Here is a 21,286-nt window from a genome sequence, read left to right on the forward strand (position 1 = left end):
GTCTTGATAACAAAAAATAATGTGCAAGTCGGATGCCATCATCGTCGAATATTATATTTTGAAATGAATCGTCGTCGTCGTCGTCGTCGTCGTCATATCATCCCAGAGAAAATTACAAGCAAGACTCGCATAACATCTGAGTAGATGGCAACACGTCCAACATCTGTTGTTGTTCATAGACGGTACAACAACTTGTACAGAGCTAGCTAGCTAGCTAGGTTTTTATTATCTAGGCAACTAGCATGGAGGTTAGATTGTCCGTAAATCATGTTGGTCTCAACTTGAAGCCAAGAACCCAACTCTAGATCTAGACTCTAGAGATCTATGGAGCCGATGGCTCAAACAGATACTACAGGTCTAGTCATTTTGGCTCAAACATTATTGAAATGAAAAAGTTAGTGGAGTAGCTTAACCTAATACCTCTTCTTACAAATTTTAATATACATTAATTAGCATCATGACTTTATTCAATTTATTGGAAATTTAATAGCTAGCACTCCATTATGTTTTTTTCTTTCGCTTTGTCAGAACCTAATTCCATAGAAATACTAAATTAATTAAAAAGTTTATATCATAATAAATACGTGGATAAGATAAGCACGACCGACAACTATTCCAAATTTAAACGATGAGAAAATTCATGATCCTGATTAAGTTCCGTTTGAATATAAAAATAATTTTATTTTATTTTATAATTATAAATTTTTTAAATTTTTATATAAAATATAATAAAAATTTAATTTTTTTAAATTTTAAAATAATAATATTAAAAAATAATATTTTATTCAACTTTTATCTAAAACTATCTCATCTAATCTTACTATTCAAATAGAGTCTGAATGATGACAAAACACGTCATTAAGGCTGAGTTTGGATACCCAAACCTCTTCATCTCATATCATCTCATCATTATATTTTTTTTAAATTTTTATATAAAAATATAATAAATAATTTAATTTTTTAAAATTTTAAAATAAAAATAATATTAAAAAATTATATATAATAATATTTTATTTAATTACTTTTCAAAGCATATCTGATCTCATTTTAAAATTGTCTACATTTTTTGCATGAGCAACCGCCTGTTTAATTTGGGCCACAGATTTTCCTCACATGGTCAAGTCACACTTAGGCATGCAGCTGTACCTGTACGTGAACACAGCACACCCAAAAAGAATATTGATTATTGAGTTGGATTTGTCTACCCTATGAATTTGATTCGTCGGTGATCACGTTGTGACCACTGCGCAAGAATTGTGAAATTTCTCGAATTTTTGTTTGTCCAACTTATTGGAGATTATGTTTTTGTTATGGATAATGTGTAGAGACTAGAGACCAATTGGAAGAGCCCAACCAGATTAACAAAGAAATGAACATGAAGAGGGATATGCTTCGATCAGGAGCTGGGATTTACACATTGACTTGATAATAAAAGAAGTTATTAAATTAGTTCTAGATTGTCCTGATTGGGACACAGGAAAAAATACACACTATTCAGCTTTTAAGTGTAAGAAACAAATAAGAAATTTCCAACTTATCGGATCAAGAAAATTCGAAAAAGACGACTCCGAAATCAGTACAAGAATACACAATAGCATTTTAATTCATAAGAAAACAGAGAACAGAGGTTTTAACATATGAGAACGGCTATACAGCAACCTTATACACCACACACTAAATTAATGCTTGTCAGCGTGTTTCTTTTAGGCAAAACGTAAACCCACTCATTTTAAAGCAAACCCACTCTTTGGAAACATCTCTTTTAACGCAAACCCACCATTTTTTTTATTTTTTTCCCAACGTCAACAATTTCTCTAGCTCTATGTAGCAGATTAACGACCATCAAATCCTTCATTTTCTTTATGCGGGAGAGAGTAGAACCGTGAAGAGGAAGAATTGCATCTCCAAAACCAATTGGAGATTGTTGGGGGCTTCATCTCCAAAACTGTGAAAGTTCATCTCAATCAAGGGGAAGAATTGCATCTTAGCACTGTACATGGAGTTATTTTATTTTTTATTTTTATTTAATGGGAAGGGAGCTCTTTTCTTTTGGAAGAAATTTCCTGAAAGGGATGTTTGCATCTCATACGGGGCTGGGCCCAACGAGGAGGACTACTTACGTCCCTCCCGAGCCGAACCAAGTTTATCCTTGGGGCCTAATGTTCAATAATATACTCTAGCCTATGAGTTGCGTAAAGGAGAAGCAGCCCAGGGCCCGAGTACAAAAGTTATTAATATAAACTATATTTTTAAGGATAAATATATTTTATAGTATAATAAATTATAATATGTATTATTTTTATACATTTGATTATATACACTCATGTAAAAAGTGTATATAACTATCATATTATCAATAACATATATGCAACTAAGCAAATTATCACTTACATATATATTCAAATATATAAATAAGTTTGATAATAACATATTATTACTAACATACATAATCAAATGCATTTATATATGATACTATTATATATACACACACACACTAATATTAATACTGTTAGTAATATACTATATATAAATAATTATGTATTATCACTATATTATATAATATAATATATCATTATAGCCTATAGTACAATTATAATATAAATTATAATATACTACATTATATCACTATATTATATTATATATATAATATATCGGAAAAATCGAACCGAACTAGATCGAAATCGATAAAATTGAAAGTATCGATTTAGAGGTGTATATTGGTTTGGTTATAAAATATGTTCCAAACTGGACCCGTTACACCCTTACAAAAATTGATTGACAGGAAAAAGTAGGACGCCCCCTACCTTATCACAACCTTGCAGAAGCAAGTTGTGCCAGAGCCATAAGGCATTTAAGGATCGAATATGGGATATGGATGGAGATAACGACAAATCCTCGTGTTACTGATAGGGCGCACAGAAGGTGGCCGCACCTTCCACCCACCATTAAGGCAAAACTCGAGGAGGCCACACCGCACAAAAGACGACAACATGAAATCCTACACGGGAGATCAAGGCATCTTACACAAGATACAGAGTACCCTCTCAGCTAGCTGTATAAAAGTCGAACGCCAGGTTAGGATGCGGGACTTATGCTCTCTGGTTTACTAGAATTATCCCCAATAAATAAAAGGCTAACTTAGGCATCGAAGATGGCCTATCAACCCAGAGCCTCTTATATTCTCTATATTGTAGGTAGCTAAGTCATGTACTCGATGTGCGAAATACGTCATTAACAAACCCATTTGGTGAGGCCAGTTCAACTTTTCCTCACCTCATATTGATCTTGATGCTTGTATGTGGGGGTGTGTTTCAACATCTAGATATAGTTTGTGTGTCTTTGATTCTTGGAAAAAATCATCGTTATTGTTAGGAAATGCATTTTCAATCTTATGGTTTTGGCATTGAGAGGTATTCGCACAAGAACCAGATTGAGTTGGTTGTTTTGCTTCTTGAATCTTTAGTAGAAATGGCTTCAAAGAAGGGGTGGGTTTTTGTTTTAAATCAAACATGAGGTGAAAAAATTAAATAAAAAATAAAATCGACTGTTTAGAATAAGAGCACTTCTATGGCCACATAAATTGTATATTGAAAACATACTACAAAAGAATAATGCTAGTATGCCCTCTCATTTTGCCTCTCATTTTGACTGCTCATGTATTTATTTATTTTTTTTAAAAGAAAGTGATTATTAATGTATTGATATTTTTTTAAAAAAAAATGTTTAAAGATGTTAAAAAATCAGGAAAGAGAAAAAAAATAAAAAATATGAATTTTACCTTGGTAGCATGCCCAACAGTCATTGCTGGACGGCAGCCTAGCATCACTCCACTACATGATTATGTGGCAAAAGCCACCTAGCAGATTAAGGCTCAGTGAACCCATCTCATCATTACAATTTTTCTAAATTCTCACACAAAATATAATAAATAATTTAACTTTTTCAAACTACAAAATAATAATAATATTAAAAAATAATATTTTAACAATATCTTATTCAACTTTTAGCTTTCATCTTAACAAATTAAAAAAAAAAAAAGACAAAAGTAAAAAAAGTAAAGAGTACCACTACGTGCAATTGCCTGTGCGGAATCGGAGTGCAATCGTTTGATATGGCTAAGTCCCACTCTACTTGTGTTCTTTTCTTCTGCACTATCTCAGCGTCTCTCTCTAGGTGTTCTTTTCTTCTGTACTGTCTCTCTCTGAAATTTCTCTTCTCTTGCAGCATTCTCTCTCACCAAACTCTCTCTCTATCTTCTATATGAATCTTGCTGCCCTCAGCCACTCCATCGAGCAATAGCAACCCCAGGTCACAGTACTCCCGCCCCCCTCACATCGAGCTCAGACCACCGCGAGCCATCGCCATCCATCCCATCGAGCATCTCGATTTTTCTCCCTTACGATCTGTCCTTTTCCTCTTTCTTGTGAATTTCTCCTCCTTCAGCCACCAAGTACCATCACAAACCATCACAGGAGAACCCATACCAGCCACTCCTACTGTACACGGATCTGGTTTTTTGTGAGTAACTAATTGTGATTTTAGTTACTCATTTTCGCTAAATATATATGGTTTTGTCAACGAACCCTTGTTTTATTTTGTCTTTCTATAGGTGATTATCCGCAAACTCAATTAGATTATCAAAAACCCTTGCTTTTTTTTTCGTCTTTTGTTTTATTTTATGCAAAACAATCTGCAATGCTACATGGTTGGCCACGTAGATACGTTGCACGACGACTGCACATGGGTGATTGCATAGAGTTTTTCTGAAAAGTAAAATCCGTCTAACCCTTCACTCCATCTAACCCAAATTAGATTCCTCCCCCTCCCAGCACCATTCTTACCGTGTAGGTACTTGTTTTTTAAGCAAAGCAAACTCACTCAGCAAAGGTCCATTCCAGCTCCCCTCCAGCCTCCAGCAACGGTGAGTAGCCGACTATATTATTTATTCCGATTTTTTTTTTGTTTTGTTTTACATTTTGTTTTTATATATATATTTACAATTTGAGGGAAATAAGTTTTTACATTTGTGTATTTTTTTTTTTAAATGTACCCTCTCGAAATACCAAAATGAACCCAAAAGAAACCAATATATATATTTTGAGTTTCTAGTGTATCTTTTTTTATTTGTCATTTTGCTATTAAATTATATGGACAAAAGAAAAAAATTGAGGAAAGGGGTGAGAGTACTAGAGTAGAATGGCTTGAAAATAGGTTAATTGTTCAATAGGTTTCTTAGCTTGGAAATACTTAACTTTCTAGGTTTACCAATTAAAATGGGCTAATTTGTATATATTGATCTCATCTGTGTTACTTTTCTTTTACTGCAATGTGTATATGAAATGGAAAGAGCTCCAAGACAGCAATGTAACACATACCAGGGAATGCAAGGATTGAAAGGGTTTTGCTCACTTTGAGGGTGAGAATCCTCCAGCAAATACAGAGAGAAAGATAGAGACGAAGATAGAGAGAATTTGAGAGTTGTATTCTTGTTAAAAAATTTGTTTCATGTAGTAAAATGCTACCACTAACGGCCTTTAGAGCCTCACCCAACAGCAGTGAAGTGTTGATAACAAACAATAAGGATGAAATAGTAACATAACTACTACTAGACTACTATCTGGTTAAGGCTTAGAAAAAGTATTGGCATCAGCCCACTGTTTAGAATAATCCAAAACACACCATAGTAAAATGACAAAAAACATCCACAACAAAACCGACTTCCCTCTCATTCAAAACCCCACCCGTGTCGCCCAAGACCTCCTCCCTCGCCCAAGGCCTCCCGCCCCTCGCCCTTCCTCGGGCATCGACTGTCGAGGTGGTGGCGACTGTCGAGGTGCAATTGACTGTTGAGATGGTGACAGTCAGTGGGTAGTCCGGTGGTGGAGATTTGGCCATGAAGGAGAGAGGACTCGTGAGGGAGAGAGAAACGGTTGGTGTGGGCTGGGGAAGGAGGGTATGGTCGAGGGGTGGACGTCCGGCGTGCTTGTGGGAAGTGACACGAGGCTGTAGGTGGCCGAATGTGAGCCTCGAATGGGTGCATGGGGTTGGGCTACTGGTGTGCGTGCAGAGGAGCTACGGGCCTCGGGTGGGTTTTGGATGAGAGGGAAGTGGAAGGCCGAATCGGCGGCAGCGGTGGTGGATTTGGGCTGCGACGGGGACATGGGTGAGAAGAGTGAAACAAGAAGGAGAGGGGGAAACGGGTGAGATAAGAGAAACTGGTTTTCAGGAAAAAAAAATGGTGACACGTAAGGTATGCTACAGATCAGCCGTGAACAAGGGCTAATCCGTAGCATTACTCAAAGCCTTTCATGTCCCTGGCCCATGAACAGCCCCAAACTCCCCTTAATCTCTACAGTGTCCTAATGCGTGTGACAAGCAACAATCACTTTTTTCCATTGAGTGGAGATTGAGTAAGGGGCGAAAAGCTATAGTCAACAAATCCTTGGAATTCTAGAGGGAGTAAGAGGTCAGGGGTGCGAACTTGCAAGAGGTAGTGGAAAGGGACTGACAATTTTTTTTTTTAAGGAAAAAAAAAAAAACTTACTAGGTGGCAAAGCCATAATTTTCATTAGGCAATCTTTTGTGGACTAGTATTTTAGATCTAGTTAATTTTTACAGATGAGATGGGATAAGTTGAGATAAAAATTATAAATTAAATAAAATATTGTTAAAATATATTTTTTAATATTATTTTTATTTTAAAATTTTAAAAATTAAATTATTTATTTTATTTTATATAAAAATTTTAAAAAAATTATAATAATTAAATTAGATGAAATGAATTAAGAAGTTGTACGAAAACGGAGGAGGATTATAATAATTCTAACATATTTTGTGATCCAGAGCTGCGTGTTTCCAGTTCCAGAGTACACGTGATCGAACGGCAAATAATACGTCACCCAAGAAGCTCATCGAACGGTGAGAGCCGACTTTATGATGTATAGCGGATACCGCAAGGGTCATGATTTTCCACGCCTACGGGTCCCACATTCTAGACGGGTCGGCCCCCAATCCCCCCCATTCAGCGAAAACCTGCTAAGAAAATTTGAGATTAGACCGTTGTTTCGACGTGAACGAGACATTGGCTGGTGATGTCAGCGGCATCGGTAAACAATTACCTACCAACTGTATCATCATAGCCGTCCATACATTTTTACTCTTTCCACTATGAATTGTTAGGCCTACGCCACCCCCACATTTCTCTCTCCGAAAACTGGACCGCACCGGCGGGAGTAAGAACCGTTTGGATGAATTGTTGTTGTTCTAGAAGGGCCGCGACAAGGGAGGCTGACTCGACTAGTGCCTGAAACCGCCTCGGACTCGGAGGGATCGAGGTGATGAGAGGGAGCTTTCTGAGCCGTCGCACGGTACAGAGGCTTCGGCAACTCCTGATCTGCACTGCCGGATCGGTCAAAATCAAGCTCGTCCTCTGCTGCTGTATCGCCTTCACGGTTATCGCGCTACTGAGTCGTGCTTCGGGTTTTACGGGATGGACCAATCGCAGTGTTGCTTTGGAACGGTTATCTATTCCCCGGTTCGTACAGTTAGATACAGAAAATACTATATGATTTAGCTACTTTTAATTATATATCTGCTGCGTAGGTATATGCTATATTTAAGTGTATCGTCTTATTCAAAAAAAGAAAAGTGAATCGTCCATAAAATTTAGATTGTTTCCGTGTTTAGTGAATGTCTTAGAAAACAATTCAGCTCGACCATTTCCTGGTTTAAGAGTTGTGCTTCATTTCTATTATTATAGTTTATTAAGTTATGGTAAACAGATATAATTCCATTTTAGTAACAAGTTTTTAAAATACTTTGTCGCCAAAAAAAGAAATGACAAATCTTTAGTTACTTCATCATTTACTACCTGGGGAAAATAACTATTTTTTTTCTTGACTTATTTTGGAGTCATTTAGCTTGGCCTTGGAGTTAAGTTAGTTACCGTACATGACTGTACAGCTCAACTAGAAGAAGAATCGGTTGTTAGTTTCTCGTATATACAGTTGTTGTGTGTATGGACCTTTATCATAGGGTTCAGAATAATATAACACAGTTTCACTCTTCACGATCTTCATTGCCCTCTATTTTTCTCCGTTTCGGGTTTGTCTTCTTCCTCTTGATAGTTCCATCTTTGTCATTGTTTCTAGGTTGTTTTAAAGTAGTCGTGTTGTTGTCATAAAAAAAAGTTTCTTGTTCTGCTTTAAAGCAGTTGGTGTTGGTGTCATGGAGTGGGTAGGATGAATAAAAAGATAAAAAGAAAATTATTTGATGCATTTTATTTTCAAATTGTAGAATATTTTCAAAGGTGCTGATTCTGGAAAGTGGGGAAAAAGAGTAGATATTCCTAGTGTGAACATACACTTTATTAACCTCGCATGTATTTAATTGATGTTTTTAGAGCTCTTTAAAACGCTTAGCTTCATATTACTCAAAGAAGCATCGAGTTGAGTTAGAGTGACTTCAGAGTTCACACACTTCACACAAATTATTTAGAGGACTCGTTATGTTATGACTCTAAGAGTGTAAGAAAAGGGCGAGATTTGAGCATGATGCATGGTCACAAAGTTTTTTTTTTGACACGAAGTTAACAAGTGTTGGGAGGGAAAATATATTAATAGGTGAACTCAACACCCCATATTTGTTTTTTTATTGAAATTTTTGACCATTTTATCATCCCTTGAAGGGAATTACGAGTTCTTATATATTCATTCTGGATGTATTTTTTGTTTTAGGAAAGGATATGCTATCGTAATGAACACTTGGAAAAGATATGATCTTTTGAAGCAGTCCATTTCTCACTATTCATCATGTCCTGGACTTGAGTCTATACACATTGTCTGGAGTGAGCCCAATCCTCCATCAGATCCTCTTAAGAAATTTCTGAACCACATTGTACAGTCCAACTCTGGACATGAGCGACAAGTTGAATTGAAATTTGATATCAACAAGGAAGACAGTTTGAATAATAGATTCAAAGAGATTAAGGATTTAAGGACAGATGCTGTTTTTTCAATTGATGATGATGTGATATTTTCTTGCTCATCCGTGGAATTTGCATTCAATGTATGGAGAAGTGCACCTGATACAATGGTTGGATTTGTGCCACGAATCCATTGGGTCGATCAATCGGTATGCCTTCATCTTATATATATATATATTTAATTAATTGCTTTAAACCCCTTATTTCAGATAATTTTCTTACACCGAAGCTAGTTAATCATCTAAACTCTTGCCTTTCTTCTTATTATAGTTTCATATTCCATTAAGGAAAAATGAAATGACATGGTATAAATATGCCTGATTTGATCCCTCTCAGTTTCAGCCCCATCTCTCGGTCATTTCTTATCTATACTGTTGAAGAATATAGGCAGAATACTTCTCCTATTTGTCACCATTCAAGTTTCTGCCCTACCAAATGTGGTAAAGCACATTTTCTCTTATAGCACGCTGAATTACAAGTAAAACAAATTTGACAAGTTGTCAAGAATTTAACTTACGGATTAATCTGCAGAATCAACCTTTCCATGAACTGTTACTGTGGTTATGTATAGTTTATGATGCAAGTGTCTACCATTTATTTTCTGCTGGCATTACCTCAAAGGATGAGCAAGATTGATCCGTTAACACTTGCCATTTTAACAAATCCATCTCTTTGCAGAAAGGCAACAATGATTACTACATATATGGTGGGTGGTGGTCAGTTTGGTGGACAGGTACGTACAGTATGGTCCTCTCAAAAGCAGCCTTCTTCCACAAAAAGTATTTCAGTCTGTACACAAATGAAATGTCGGCATCAGTTAGAGAATATGTTACCAAGAACAGGTTCTTCTCCATCTATTTAATGCATTGCTCAATATTCTTCTCCCGTGCTTTTGTTGACAGTGTATTCATCCTTTGAAATATGTCATACAAGCTTATATCACTAAATTGTGAAATCGATTTTGCAGGAACTGTGAGGATATTGCAATGTCTTTTCTTGTTGCGAATGCCTCGGGGGCTCCCCCTATATGGGTGAAAGGTAAATGTGGCAGCATCTGCATTATCTGTTTCTTGATTGTGGTGGTAGTGGAAACTGAAGAATTACAAGTCAGTTATTCCCAAAGAATGATGCAACTTATTGTTGGAAAGCTTATCCTTTTCTACTTATTCATGGTATTTTGTTACTAGTTTTCGTGTTACTTCTTTTAGCAATTATTTCAAGTCAGTCGTTGTCTCGTTGTAGGTAATATTTATGAGATTGGTTCAACTGGAATCAGTAGCATGGGAGGTCATAGTGAAAGAAGAACCCAATGTGTCAATAGATTTGTTGCAGAGTTCGGGCGAATGCCTCTAATACCTACTACTGTAAAGGCTGTTGATAGCCGAAACATCTGGTTTTGGTGACGCGGCAACTGTCCTTCCTTTCAATTGCTGACTTCCACTTTTTTTGCTTTGCTTTAAAAAGTTAAGTTATTCCGAGAAGGGGGGAGGGATGTTGAACTTTTCCAAATTCTTGTTAGCTCCTGAATTGTAAAATATTGAAAATTTCATTTACTATGTGGGAGATAGAAGTTAACATATCCATTGGATTGATTTCTTGTATTCTGATTTTGTAACACAATGACAGTTGCCATTTGAGATAACCACTTATATTAATCTTTGTCAATGCCATTTCGATTTCACTATCTTGATAAAACCAGGGAAACATTAATCACTCCAATGCTCTCTCTTCATGTGAGAGTCACTATCAACTTCTTCAGAAGCTTAAACTGGTAAATTTTCTCTCAATAACATCATCATCATGTTAATAACCGATTCTTGTTACCATTACTAAGTGACTCTCTCTTGATAACTCTCAGGCAAACTACTCGTAGAAAACAAGGCATCTTTGCAACATACTTTGAAATTGGATTCGCTGCAAGTTATTTCTGTCATCAAAGGGTCCGAATTCATGGAAACAAGAAGGCTTGAGAATATCTCTCTGCTCCACAGCCTTTGGGTCATATACATGCATCACATACGCATTTGTATATTCCAAACTTCGTGGCAGCACTGAGAAATTAAGGAATAATAGACTAAAATATATGGATAGCATAATGAGATTCTAATGGCGTTCTGCCATTGACACTGCCTCTCCTCGATCACAAAACTTTGTTGTAGCCATCGTAAAATGTATTGAGTGGGAAGTAAGTATCTTCACCACCAGTGCTCCAAAGGAAATTAGAATACTTGGATGCATAATAAGGGTTGCCTGGCTCAGCTGCCATTGCTTGCTCATACTTCTCTTCTGCTCCCCACAGGTCCTTTCTTGCCATCCACAGAAAGTCTGCATATCGACACAGTCCTTCAGCATCCATAGGATCTACCAGCAATGCACGATTAAAGCACTCTTCTGCCCTGCAAGCCCATGGAAATATGAAAGAAAACAAGCTTAGCAGCATCTTCACTCCAGTAAAATCACAACCCAATATAAGTACGTTTTTACTTGTCACCCGCTTAATTGTAAGACGTGAACTTCACGATATTGATACCATATGCTAACACCATGCACTCAAGTCAAATACAGTAAAATTGAATTGTACAATTCCTAGCAATTTGACAGGCCATTCGATTATTGAGTTACTCGACATAAAGTGTGTGCTACTTGGTTGCTATCAACTAGTTGAACTAGGCTATGGTTCTGGTTCTCTGGTGTTGTCTACATCTAGGGGCCATGGCTTAGCTTTTTTGAGTCAAGAACTAAACTTTGGAGTCCCAAATGTAGGTAGTCTTCGGACATGGCTACATTGGCTAGCGCATTCCCGGCCTAGTAGCATTTCATGGCTTCACAGCACTGCATGCAGAAGGGACAAATTCCCCACACTACTCAGAAATGCGTGACATCCAGTTATAAGGGAGACACTTCTCATCCCAAAGTCTAAAATACAACCAAAGAACATGACATACACTAAAGACAATCGTATCTCTATCCAATGCAATTGACTGTTCCCACAATCACATAGAAAGTTTCAACTCAAAAAGAGGTACCTCTCTTAATGGATATCATCTTCACTCTACCAACTAGAAGAACCTTTTTTTCAAGCTGATCCGTGTAAGTAAGAATGGAATGACTATATCAAGAGTAACCCATCTGATATGTCCCATTCGAACCCCAAATTTGCAAGCAATAAGGATTCCTTTTACATGTCGATTCAGTTTGCTAGTCTTTGTCTCTTTCACCAATTTCGTTTGGTTTTCAAACTCTCCCCACTTTCAATATGCAAACAAAATAACACCACTAACTAGACTAGAAGAGTTAATTAGCAATCACCTGTCATTGTCATGAGAAACGAGGTGGAGGAATTGTGCATAGTTTGACAGCAGAAGAGTATTATTTGGCTCCCGGGATAACCCCAACTGGTAAAAGAGATCTGTCCTAAAGTAATCCTCATAATCATCTGGTTCCAGCTCCACAGTCATCGGAGACACTAAGTGTTGCTTCGTTTTATGATCAAGAGCCTCCCCGCTCATCTCTGCCTGCATTCTAGAAGCTTCTTCCACCACTGAATTCCACAAATTTACCTCCTCCTCTGTGATCAACTCCCTATTTCTAAGCAATGAAATCTCAGATATCTCAACAGGAACAACATTCATAGACAGATACGATCTTCTCAAGTCCTTGTCCCCACCCTCAGTGTCATCAACAACAGGGTTTAATCTGCCGCTGCGACCAGCAGCAGCAGTACCTGGCCTAATTTCCATAAGACCGAGCTTAAACTGAGGTCGATCCTTGTTCTCAGTCTCTGTGATAGTTCCATGAGAACAAGGACTTAAGCTCATGGAAGACCCTAAGTTATCGGCCATAGAACATGCCGTGAAATTAGCCAAAAGAATCATCACGTAAACCATAAGAGTCGGAGTCCGCGAAAGAACTTGTTGGAAGACCCAAACAAATGACGCATTCAGTTCTTTCTGTACCTTCTCAACAATCCCACGCAAATCTTCAGAATAGAGACTTCCCCTCATTTGTAACGCGCAGCTCTGAAGCTCTCTGATTATAAATACCATTGATGAGAAGGCCCTCATCATAGAACAGTAAGTAGAGTCCCCCGCTTCTTCCAAACTCTCTTCCCATTGCTGCTTCCTCTTGATTATGCGAAGCGATATGGGGATTTCCATTCTGTTCACTCTCCTTTGAATGCTAATGCGAAGAACCTCATCTCTCTCGGGCCACTGCGGTGGCTCGGGCTGGATACCCAGCAAGGAAGGTTCCAAAGAATGAAGCTTCAAAGCTGCAACGTGCCATAACTTGACGTTATCTTCACCTTCTATGTGCCTAGTTTTTCCCGAGGTTTCCGATACTGTGCAAGCAGTTTTCTTGTCAATTTCATCGTGCATCTGTTTCATCGTTTCTTCATCGGAGAGTTCATCAAAATTCGCTCCACAAGCTAGCCTTACTTCATTTTCTCTACAATAACGTGACCGGGAACGAGCGGGTTGGTAAGACAATCGGTAAGCCAGGAATGTATTGCTTCCCCCACATGTTTTCAACATGGAAGGGTAAATGTTTTCTTTTTTGGCCGAGTTTGGGGCATAACAAAGTAGAAAAGGGGATGTAAACTGAAAAGGCAGCCAACCAGTTGGATTTGGACCAATCCTCAATCCCATATCCGAGCACTGACTTCGCTGATCAAGAAGTAACAGAGAACCCACGAGTATATCAGAGAGAGAGAGAGAGAGAGAGAGAGAGAGAGGTGCTATTATTAAGGAAGGAAGAGAAGGAATAGGGGTTGATAAGTCAGAGCACGAACAAGGCTGTGTAAAAGAAGAGGGAAAAAAAGCTTTGTTATGGAAAATCAAATATATCTCAGTCCCGTTGTATCATTGTATGAATAAGATACGTAGAAAAAAGAGGTGTCGGGCACTTTCTCGAGCATGCCAAGTGAAGGGATCTGTGGCCAACACGTGGCCGTCCGTCGATACGAATTTTAAGGTTCACGGTCAGAGACATGTGAACTGCCTTTTTGTAGATCAGACATCACGCTCGGTCTCGACGTGTTGAAACTTTTTTCGGCCTTTTTAACGGATCTACTTCTGGTCCAAGTAGGCTTTTTATGATTTTTCTTCTAACTGGAGGCCTAATTTCGTAGCCAAGTTGGGCTGGTTGGCGATGGTCTTAGGAAAGCCCAAAGTTGGAGGTTCTACAAATGTCTAATAATAAATTCTATTCATCGTCTCTATACATTATATATAATAAGTTAAAAAATTATATATACATTGTATATCATAATTTTTTTTTTCTTATCAAATATGTAATATATAAATAATAAGTTAAAAAATTCAATTATTTTAAAAATAAAAAAATATAATATATAGTGTATAAAGATAATAAATAGCAAAACTATTATCTAATTGGGGCACTAATAGGCTTCTTATAAATATTAAAGTACAACAAGTGCAGTACATTATTGGTCTGATTTAAACTAAAATAATGGCCAATATGAACAAGAACTTAAATTGAGAAGACTAATGGAATATAAAGGATAGAGTTGGTTTGGTCTTGGATTTTGTGCTCCACTATGTACTTTATAGATACTTGGTTTGGTCTTGGATGTTTTTAGTTTTTTTTTTATGCCTTGATTTTGACTTTTTAGTTTATCTAGCATTTGGTTGTAATCACAATTTTCTTTCGTTATAAATAAAAGATATCAATAAAATTAGAAATACAGTCATTTTTTAAAAAAAATAATAAAAAATAAAGGATAAGAGTTGGTTAGAAAAGACTATCTCAACATATTTGTCAAATTTGAGAGTTTGAAGTATATATGAGTGAGTTCTATATCATTTATTATTGTTTGTTTAAATATTTCAGACATAATTAATTGTTCAATAAATATTGTAAATCTCATTTGGTATGTCTGTTTCCTTAAAATCCGAAGAATAATTTGAGAGAGCTTTGATCCAACAACAGGGACGAGACTACGCCCCCACAACAACGTAAATGCAAATATGATTTGGGCCACCGACATTGCATTGCCAGCTTCCGAAGCTAGTTCCTCCCCCTATTCTCCAGATGGTAATGTCTTTATTTTTTAATCCCTGGCATTTCCAATTTTCCATATATATATACAATTGGCAATTTGGATAAGCGGCCATGCCCATTTTAATTTCGATTTCGTAAATCACACTTTCAAATAACAACAACAAGCATTGTTCCTTCCTTGTTTAAACAAGAAGTCATCCAATAACAGTGGAAGAAGAATATCTTCAAGATCAAATACCAACAACCATCGCATGATTGGTCTTAATCCTCGTTTTTTGGGTGCCATGGTGGATGGCGAGTTATTATTGTTTTTTTCCCATCAAACTGTAAAATTATATATAAATATATATGCAACTGATAATTAATTGCTTAACGTGATCTGCCCATATTTCCAATTTTCGGAACATTTATAGTGAAGATATCATGAACTCGTGGTGCATAAATTCTGCCAAAAAGGAAAGAAAATCATGATTTTTAACGAACGTCAACCTTTTGTATATACAAATCATGAACTAACGGTACATAAATTCAGCAAGAGAAAGAAGTATAACAGTACAAAAAATCTTCCAAAGTGTGTAAACCTAACACTATTAGCTGGATTTCCTCAACTCCGCTGAGGAACACGAGTTTGCAACTCGACTCGAACCGAATAAAGACTCGGCTGGAGTCTTCCGAGTCAATTTACCCAAGCCTCATCCCACCCTGTTCATGGTTCCAAAAATTCCCCAAAAACGTCTTTGCCGCATCCAAACTCGGGAAATAGGTTGGCTCAAGGAAGATATGACTCAGTGAGTCGCCCGAGTCTGAACTCAAGACGACTTGGTTCGCGTTCGCATCCAAGCTCCCCGTCACAACCACCAGCAATTGCTTGAAGGCGTAAAAGAACCTCTTCATGGCCGACTCGATTGCCTGCAAAGCCTGAAGCAGGTGAATTTTCTCCGACTCTTTCTTCTCTCTGTAGAGCTTCATGGCCGCCTCCTGGACCGTGGGCCCACCCATGGGGTCCACCTCAACGCCTAGTATGCATGGCACCTTATGCTTCAGATCCCTGCATTGCCTCGTGATATCCACGAGTCCCTTTGATCTGAAGCAAAAAGGTCCCGCTTCGTTCATCGACTTAATGCAAAGCTGATTCTTGAGCCTGAGAAAATCGTCTGGGTCCATCAAGAGGTGGAGATCCTCGATCTCGGTCAGAAGCTTCCAGATCCGTTCGATCAAATAGCAATCGCTCGCAGCTCTTACGAAATCTTTGTTCTCGACTTGCTCTGTGATTCGTTTCAAAAGCTGTTGCGACACATAGATCCACGACTCTAGAATTTGTTGCGTGCAGTACAGCGTCTGGTTCTCGTAGTTGTCGATGTGATCGTACGGACTCTTCTTCAGGGAGTGAAGCTCGCTCGGCTTGCACACCAGGTCGTACTCGAGGTTCGGTTTACCGGTAAGGTTCGGCTCTCCCAAGCCAAGAGTGTACGGACACCTCCGCATCTCGCACTCGATGGAGTAGAGGATCTTCTGCGCGATATCCTCCGATTTATGCCACGTAGCAAGCCTAGGAAGCAAGCTAGACTCGCTGGTGCGGCTCACAACGGTAGTGTCGCCTGTCATCTTCCACACCTCGGCATAGCTACCATCGCGAACCAGGACACCGTGCGATGACCTCAGATCTACGATGGGAGCCGTTCCTCGTGTCGCACGGTCTTCTTCGTTGTCCTCGCAGATATTAGCAATGATCTCTATCTGACTCGTCGTGAGAGACTCCAGCCTTCGCCTCCACTCGCGCCCGTTGGCGTACGGCCGCTGGTCCGACAAGACCGTCGAGAGGAACCGAAACGAAATCTCTAAAGCATGTAAAGCCGGTTTTAAAACGGACTCGTTTTTCCAACTGGGAAACTCATTGGAGCTCCACAGCTTCCGAAGCTCCGGGAGGCGAAGATAGTCGTCGTAAGCGGAGCAAGCAACAGCCGGAGCCTCGGATATTTGGGCGTCACGGAAGGTGGATGGGACCGAAACTTGAAGTTTGTTGGAGAGTTTTGGGGATTTGTTAGGCACGTCGGTTGAGACTATCTTTGCCTTGCAATCTAAATCAACCATTTTTTTCCTTGAACGAAGTGAGAGAATTGATCGTGTATGTTCTGGGTTTGCAGGAGTTTTGAGGAAGCCAGAGACAGGAAGTGGGTATTTATAGTAGGTAGTGGATATTTGAACAGCCAAAAGGCGTTTGGAACTTTGGAATGATGAAATTTGAAAGTCGCCGGTGCCTAAAAATTTAACTTATTTGAAAAAAACGTAAGAATTTTCTCATTTTTTATAGGAAGAAATATTAAAGAAAGAATGGAAAACGAGCCTTATCCATTTCACCTAACGTAGGAAGCCAAAGTGTCTTTGTAGTTTGGATTCTACGAACAGTAGGGTTTTAAGTTGGACCAGGGTCATTGCACGTTGCCTTTCAATTAAGATTTGAGTTGGCGTATATAAGGATTAAATACGCAGTATTATTCTACAATTACAGACGCAACATATTTATTTTGTAATGCTACATCTGCATCCCAAATATGCACATCACTATTAATAATTTTTTTATTTATTTTTAAGTATTTTTTTAAACATCTTTAATTATTAAAATAAATAAATAAAAATTCATTAATAATCACTTTATCAATTATTAAAATAAATTAAAAAATATATGAATAGACACGTTTAAAAACCATATCAGTAGTATTTTCCTTTAAAAAAAATATGATAAAGATATAATAATGAATTATGAGGCATCCAATGTTTTCCAGCTTGACATTTGCAAGCTGTGCAATTGTCGGTGTGCCGGGAATTGGGAACTCGTGAATTAGTCCGCGTTTTGAGGGACAAAGAAAAAGACTTCAGCATACCTACCAGCTAATTAATATTTGATATTTCGGCAGGACTGTTGCTATATGGATTATGGAAGGAATGTGCCAAGATTTTCCTTACATTTCATGCGCCCACGACATGAAGAATGCTATAAAATATACAAATAAAACCGATGACAAATGCTCCTCACATAGCACAATGGATAATACCGACGTAAAATATAGCAATTGTAGTCAGAATTTACCTTATCGGATTGTGTTTAAGACAATATAGTAGTTTAATAGAGCAACTTGCTCTGATTTTGGATAAGATAGGGCAAATGGATTGGGTTTTTATCTCGTCAGCCCAACCCCAAAAGATAGGCTCGACCTCTACAAGGTTAAAAGATTGTTTTTCCGTTAATTCTCAGATTGAATCGATTAATCCATCTTGTCGGAATGAAAACAAAGGACTTAAAAGGATATATTTGGATTGAGAAATTATCTTAATTTAATTTATTTTATCTCATTTTATTAGTATACTTTTTTAAAATTTTTGTTTAAAATATAATAAATAATTTAATTTTTTTAAAATTTAAAATAATAATAATATTTTATTTAATTTTTAACTTTTATCTAAAATTATTTTATATCATCTTAATATCCAAGAGGCTAAAACCCACTGTTACGAGATCAGATGTGAGATGTGCAACATTTAAAAAATTAATGTGGATTTGCACTCTGCAAAGACAAATATTCCAAGACTGCCTGCCATATTAATGAAACAACAGAATATGAAACTTTTTTGTTTGCTTGAAAATCCCCTTTCTCTCTCTCTCTCTCAAGTTATTGATCCAGTAGTGTTTATCAATATAACTATACTATATATCAATCATTGTTCACGATTGATCAGTACATTTTAGTTAGTATTATTATTTTTTTCTCTAAATGCAGACCAATTCTCTCTCGCTCATCAGTACTTATCTCTTTCATCAGTTCTCTCTCTCATCTACAACTCTCTCTCATCTACGACTCTCTCTCAAGCTCTCTCACTCGTTACATCTCTCTCTAATTCATCAAGTCTCTTTCTCATCAATTCGATCTCTCTCACACAGTCTATTAGTATTTTGAATTCGAAGAATTTGGGATGAGTGGTTTGGCTCATGCCTCGTAAGGTGTGGTTTGGCTAATACCAAATAGTGGCTTATGTGAAGTGTTTTTAGGCTTCGTTTAGAAGTTAAGCTCATCTTAACTCATTTCAACTCATCATTATAATTTTTTCAAATCTTAACATAAAATATAATAAACAATTCAACTTTTTCAAATCTCAAAATAATAATAATAATAAACAATAATATTCTAATAATATTCTAATAATATTTTATCATCTCAACTCAACTCAACTAAACTCACTTCAATATACAAACTCATCCTTATTGTCAATATCGGAAGTTAACTTCACTCAACAAAACATGCAAAGTACTGCTCGTATGATTTGTATGAAAAAAAAACAAATCAAATTTATACATGTTCCTATGTAGAACGGACGTACCTATCCTAGCCACCAAATAGCAAGCGTAACAACTGATCCCAAATTCCCAATATTATACAGGCAAGTATACAGTATACTCCTTTTGAAACTTTATTAAAAATGAAAACTACAATCACTATAAAAATACAAATAATAAAAATAATATTAAATACAGTAGATAAGTATCGTGTTAAAAAAAATATTATTATTTTATATAAATTTTATATTTAATTTTTTTTTTTTTTAAAAGACTAGGTGACGAGACACCTATAACATCAAATATCATTACTTAAAAAGAATAATCCTTGATCGCTGTTCAGTTCCGTTGGTTTTGGATAAGCCTCCATTTTAGGCTCGTTTGATTACGTAATTGAGATGAAATAAATTATATTATTAAAAATTAAATAAAAAATTATTTTTTAATATTATTTTTATTTTAAAATATTAAAAAATTAAAATTTTTATTCTATTTAATATAAAAATTTAAAAAAATTAAAAAAATTATTAAAATAAAATGAGATGAGATATTTTAATTTTATCTAACTAAATCAGCCCCTAGTTTCGTCGCTTTCCGACGCTGTCATCTGGATTCAAAGGTTGGCGATATATAAAGAAGCTTCAATTGGACTCGATCTCTCCGTGTTTGCCGCTTCAAATTCTCTTCGCCAATCCCACGGCCTTTTATTGGTACACGCGTGTCACCTATAGGCTGTAATTGCCTCCTTCAACGCAACGACCCCGGGGGAGTAGTAAGTGGCCCCCAACTCTGGCGATCCTTCTGTGCTTTAGGGGCCAACTAATCTCGCGGGAACCGCATGTGACATGCTCCCAGACCCCGACACGTGGCCTTCCGATCACGTGGCTCGGCCACCATTTTCCACTCTATACCTATCCAAATACGTGGTGGACAGATCAGGTTACAGCGGTGATGCGCCGATGCCAAACTAAAGTTCACGATTCGTGCCACGTGGCGCGTACGGTAGATAATCCAAAGTTTATGTTATGCTATTATATATAATTAGTAAAATTCTATATAATATATTACTACTGTTACACTTTCATTCTATTAAGATATAGTATATTTATTATTATTAAATAAATTTTTATTAGATATTTATTTATTATTTAATTATAATAAATATGTCATATATTATATAATGAGATAAAAGTAAGATTAAAATATGGTGCATATAATTAATTAGTAAAATTCTATAAATCACACTGACATCTCACTATATAAAATGTGACATATTTATTATTATTAAATAATTTTTTATTAAATAATTATTTATCATTTAATGATGATAAATGTATTATATTTTATACAGTAGAATAAAAGTGAAATAAAATTAGTGTATAATATTATTCTATTAGGTATGTATGTATATATATATTTTGAGTGCAGTTTATAAAATGGGCAAAGGAAGGTAAAACTAAATTTACATATTGGATTTTATGATTTTTATTCGTGTGATTGATATAATATTTACTTTATAATTTTATATAATATTAATTGAAAGAATAAAATTGTAAATATTATTTCTTAAATTAATATTATATTAAATAGTTGGTGATTTTTTTTTGAATTGAGTTGGAAGGGAGTAAAAAAAGTCAATGGAGAGGTGGTTGCCTGGAAAGGGAGCATGTAATATGTGTCGAGGCGCACTACCAAATATCAGCATCATGCACTTAGAATTGGCCCATTTACATTTCTACTTCCACGTCCCTTTCCTTTTTATTTTGTTTTATCTAGACTCTTCGATGTCTGTGGTCGACAATTGGGAGGAATCGGAATATCTGGTAGATGCTTTAACAGCACGTTTGTCTGTGTTATCTGGATTTTTATTTATTTATTATTTTTTTTAACTTCCTCTACAGTCTGAGGAAGCAAGAATAGATCTAATTAAAAAATTCTAGATATAACTCTCA

The 21,286-nt window shown here is 36.6% G+C and overlaps 3 protein-coding genes across 3 annotated transcripts; 1 reads left to right on the forward strand and 2 right to left on the reverse strand.

Annotated features, from left to right (window-relative positions):
- The first annotated feature begins 6,997 nt into the window (after window positions 1–6,997).
- Window positions 6,998–10,646, forward strand: LOC108980685 (glycosyltransferase family 64 protein C4-like). Its single transcript, XM_018951688.2, has 5 exons — window positions 6,998–7,534; window positions 8,736–9,132; window positions 9,662–9,825; window positions 9,951–10,021; window positions 10,226–10,646. Exons 1-5 carry the CDS (start codon window positions 7,338–7,340, stop codon window positions 10,384–10,386), a joined length of 990 nt encoding a protein of 329 aa, XP_018807233.1. The 5' UTR covers window positions 6,998–7,337; the 3' UTR covers window positions 10,387–10,646.
- Window positions 10,647–10,878: 232 nt separating this feature from the next.
- LOC108980684 lies at window positions 10,879–13,839 on the reverse strand. Its single transcript, XM_018951686.2, has 2 exons — window positions 12,293–13,839; window positions 10,879–11,379 (listed from the first exon to the last, which is right to left on the reverse strand). The coding sequence occupies exons 1-2, from the start codon at window positions 13,627–13,629 to the stop codon at window positions 11,124–11,126; spliced, it is 1,593 nt and encodes a 530-aa protein (XP_018807231.1). The 5' UTR covers window positions 13,630–13,839; the 3' UTR covers window positions 10,879–11,123.
- A 1,589-nt stretch (window positions 13,840–15,428) lies between these two features.
- Window positions 15,429–17,275, reverse strand: LOC108980688 (nematode resistance protein-like HSPRO2). The gene has a single exon (XM_018951692.2). The coding sequence runs from the start codon at window positions 17,093–17,095 to the stop codon at window positions 15,686–15,688; it is 1,410 nt and encodes a 469-aa protein (XP_018807237.1). The 5' UTR covers window positions 17,096–17,275; the 3' UTR covers window positions 15,429–15,685.
- Between the last annotated feature and the right edge of the window lie 4,011 nt (window positions 17,276–21,286).

The sequence above is a fragment of the Juglans regia genome, chromosome 12 (genome assembly GCF_001411555.2).
Source record: "Juglans regia cultivar Chandler chromosome 12, Walnut 2.0, whole genome shotgun sequence".
NCBI lineage: Eukaryota > Viridiplantae > Streptophyta > Magnoliopsida > Fagales > Juglandaceae > Juglans > Juglans regia.

Excerpts from the sequence above, each read along its gene's own strand:
- LOC108980685 (XM_018951688.2), top strand. The coding sequence starts at position 7,338 with ATGAGAGGGAGCTTTCTGAGCCGTCGCACGGTACAGAGGCTTCGGCAA. Across the intron at positions 7,535-8,735 it reads GAACGGTTATCTATTCCCCG|GAAAGGATATGCTATCGTAA; the intron begins GTTCGTACAGTT and ends TTTTTGTTTTAG. Across the intron at positions 10,022-10,225 it reads TCCCCCTATATGGGTGAAAG|GTAATATTTATGAGATTGGT; the intron begins GTAAATGTGGCA and ends GTCTCGTTGTAG.
- LOC108980684 (XM_018951686.2), bottom strand. The coding sequence starts at position 13,629 with ATGGGATTGAGGATTGGTCCAAATCCAACTGGTTGGCTGCCTTTTCAG. Across the intron at positions 11,380-12,292 it reads GTTTCTCATGACAATGACAG|GGCAGAAGAGTGCTTTAATC; the intron begins GTGATTGCTAAT and ends ATGGGCTTGCAG.
- LOC108980688 (XM_018951692.2), bottom strand. The coding sequence starts at position 17,095 with ATGGTTGATTTAGATTGCAAGGCAAAGATAGTCTCAACCGACGTGCCT.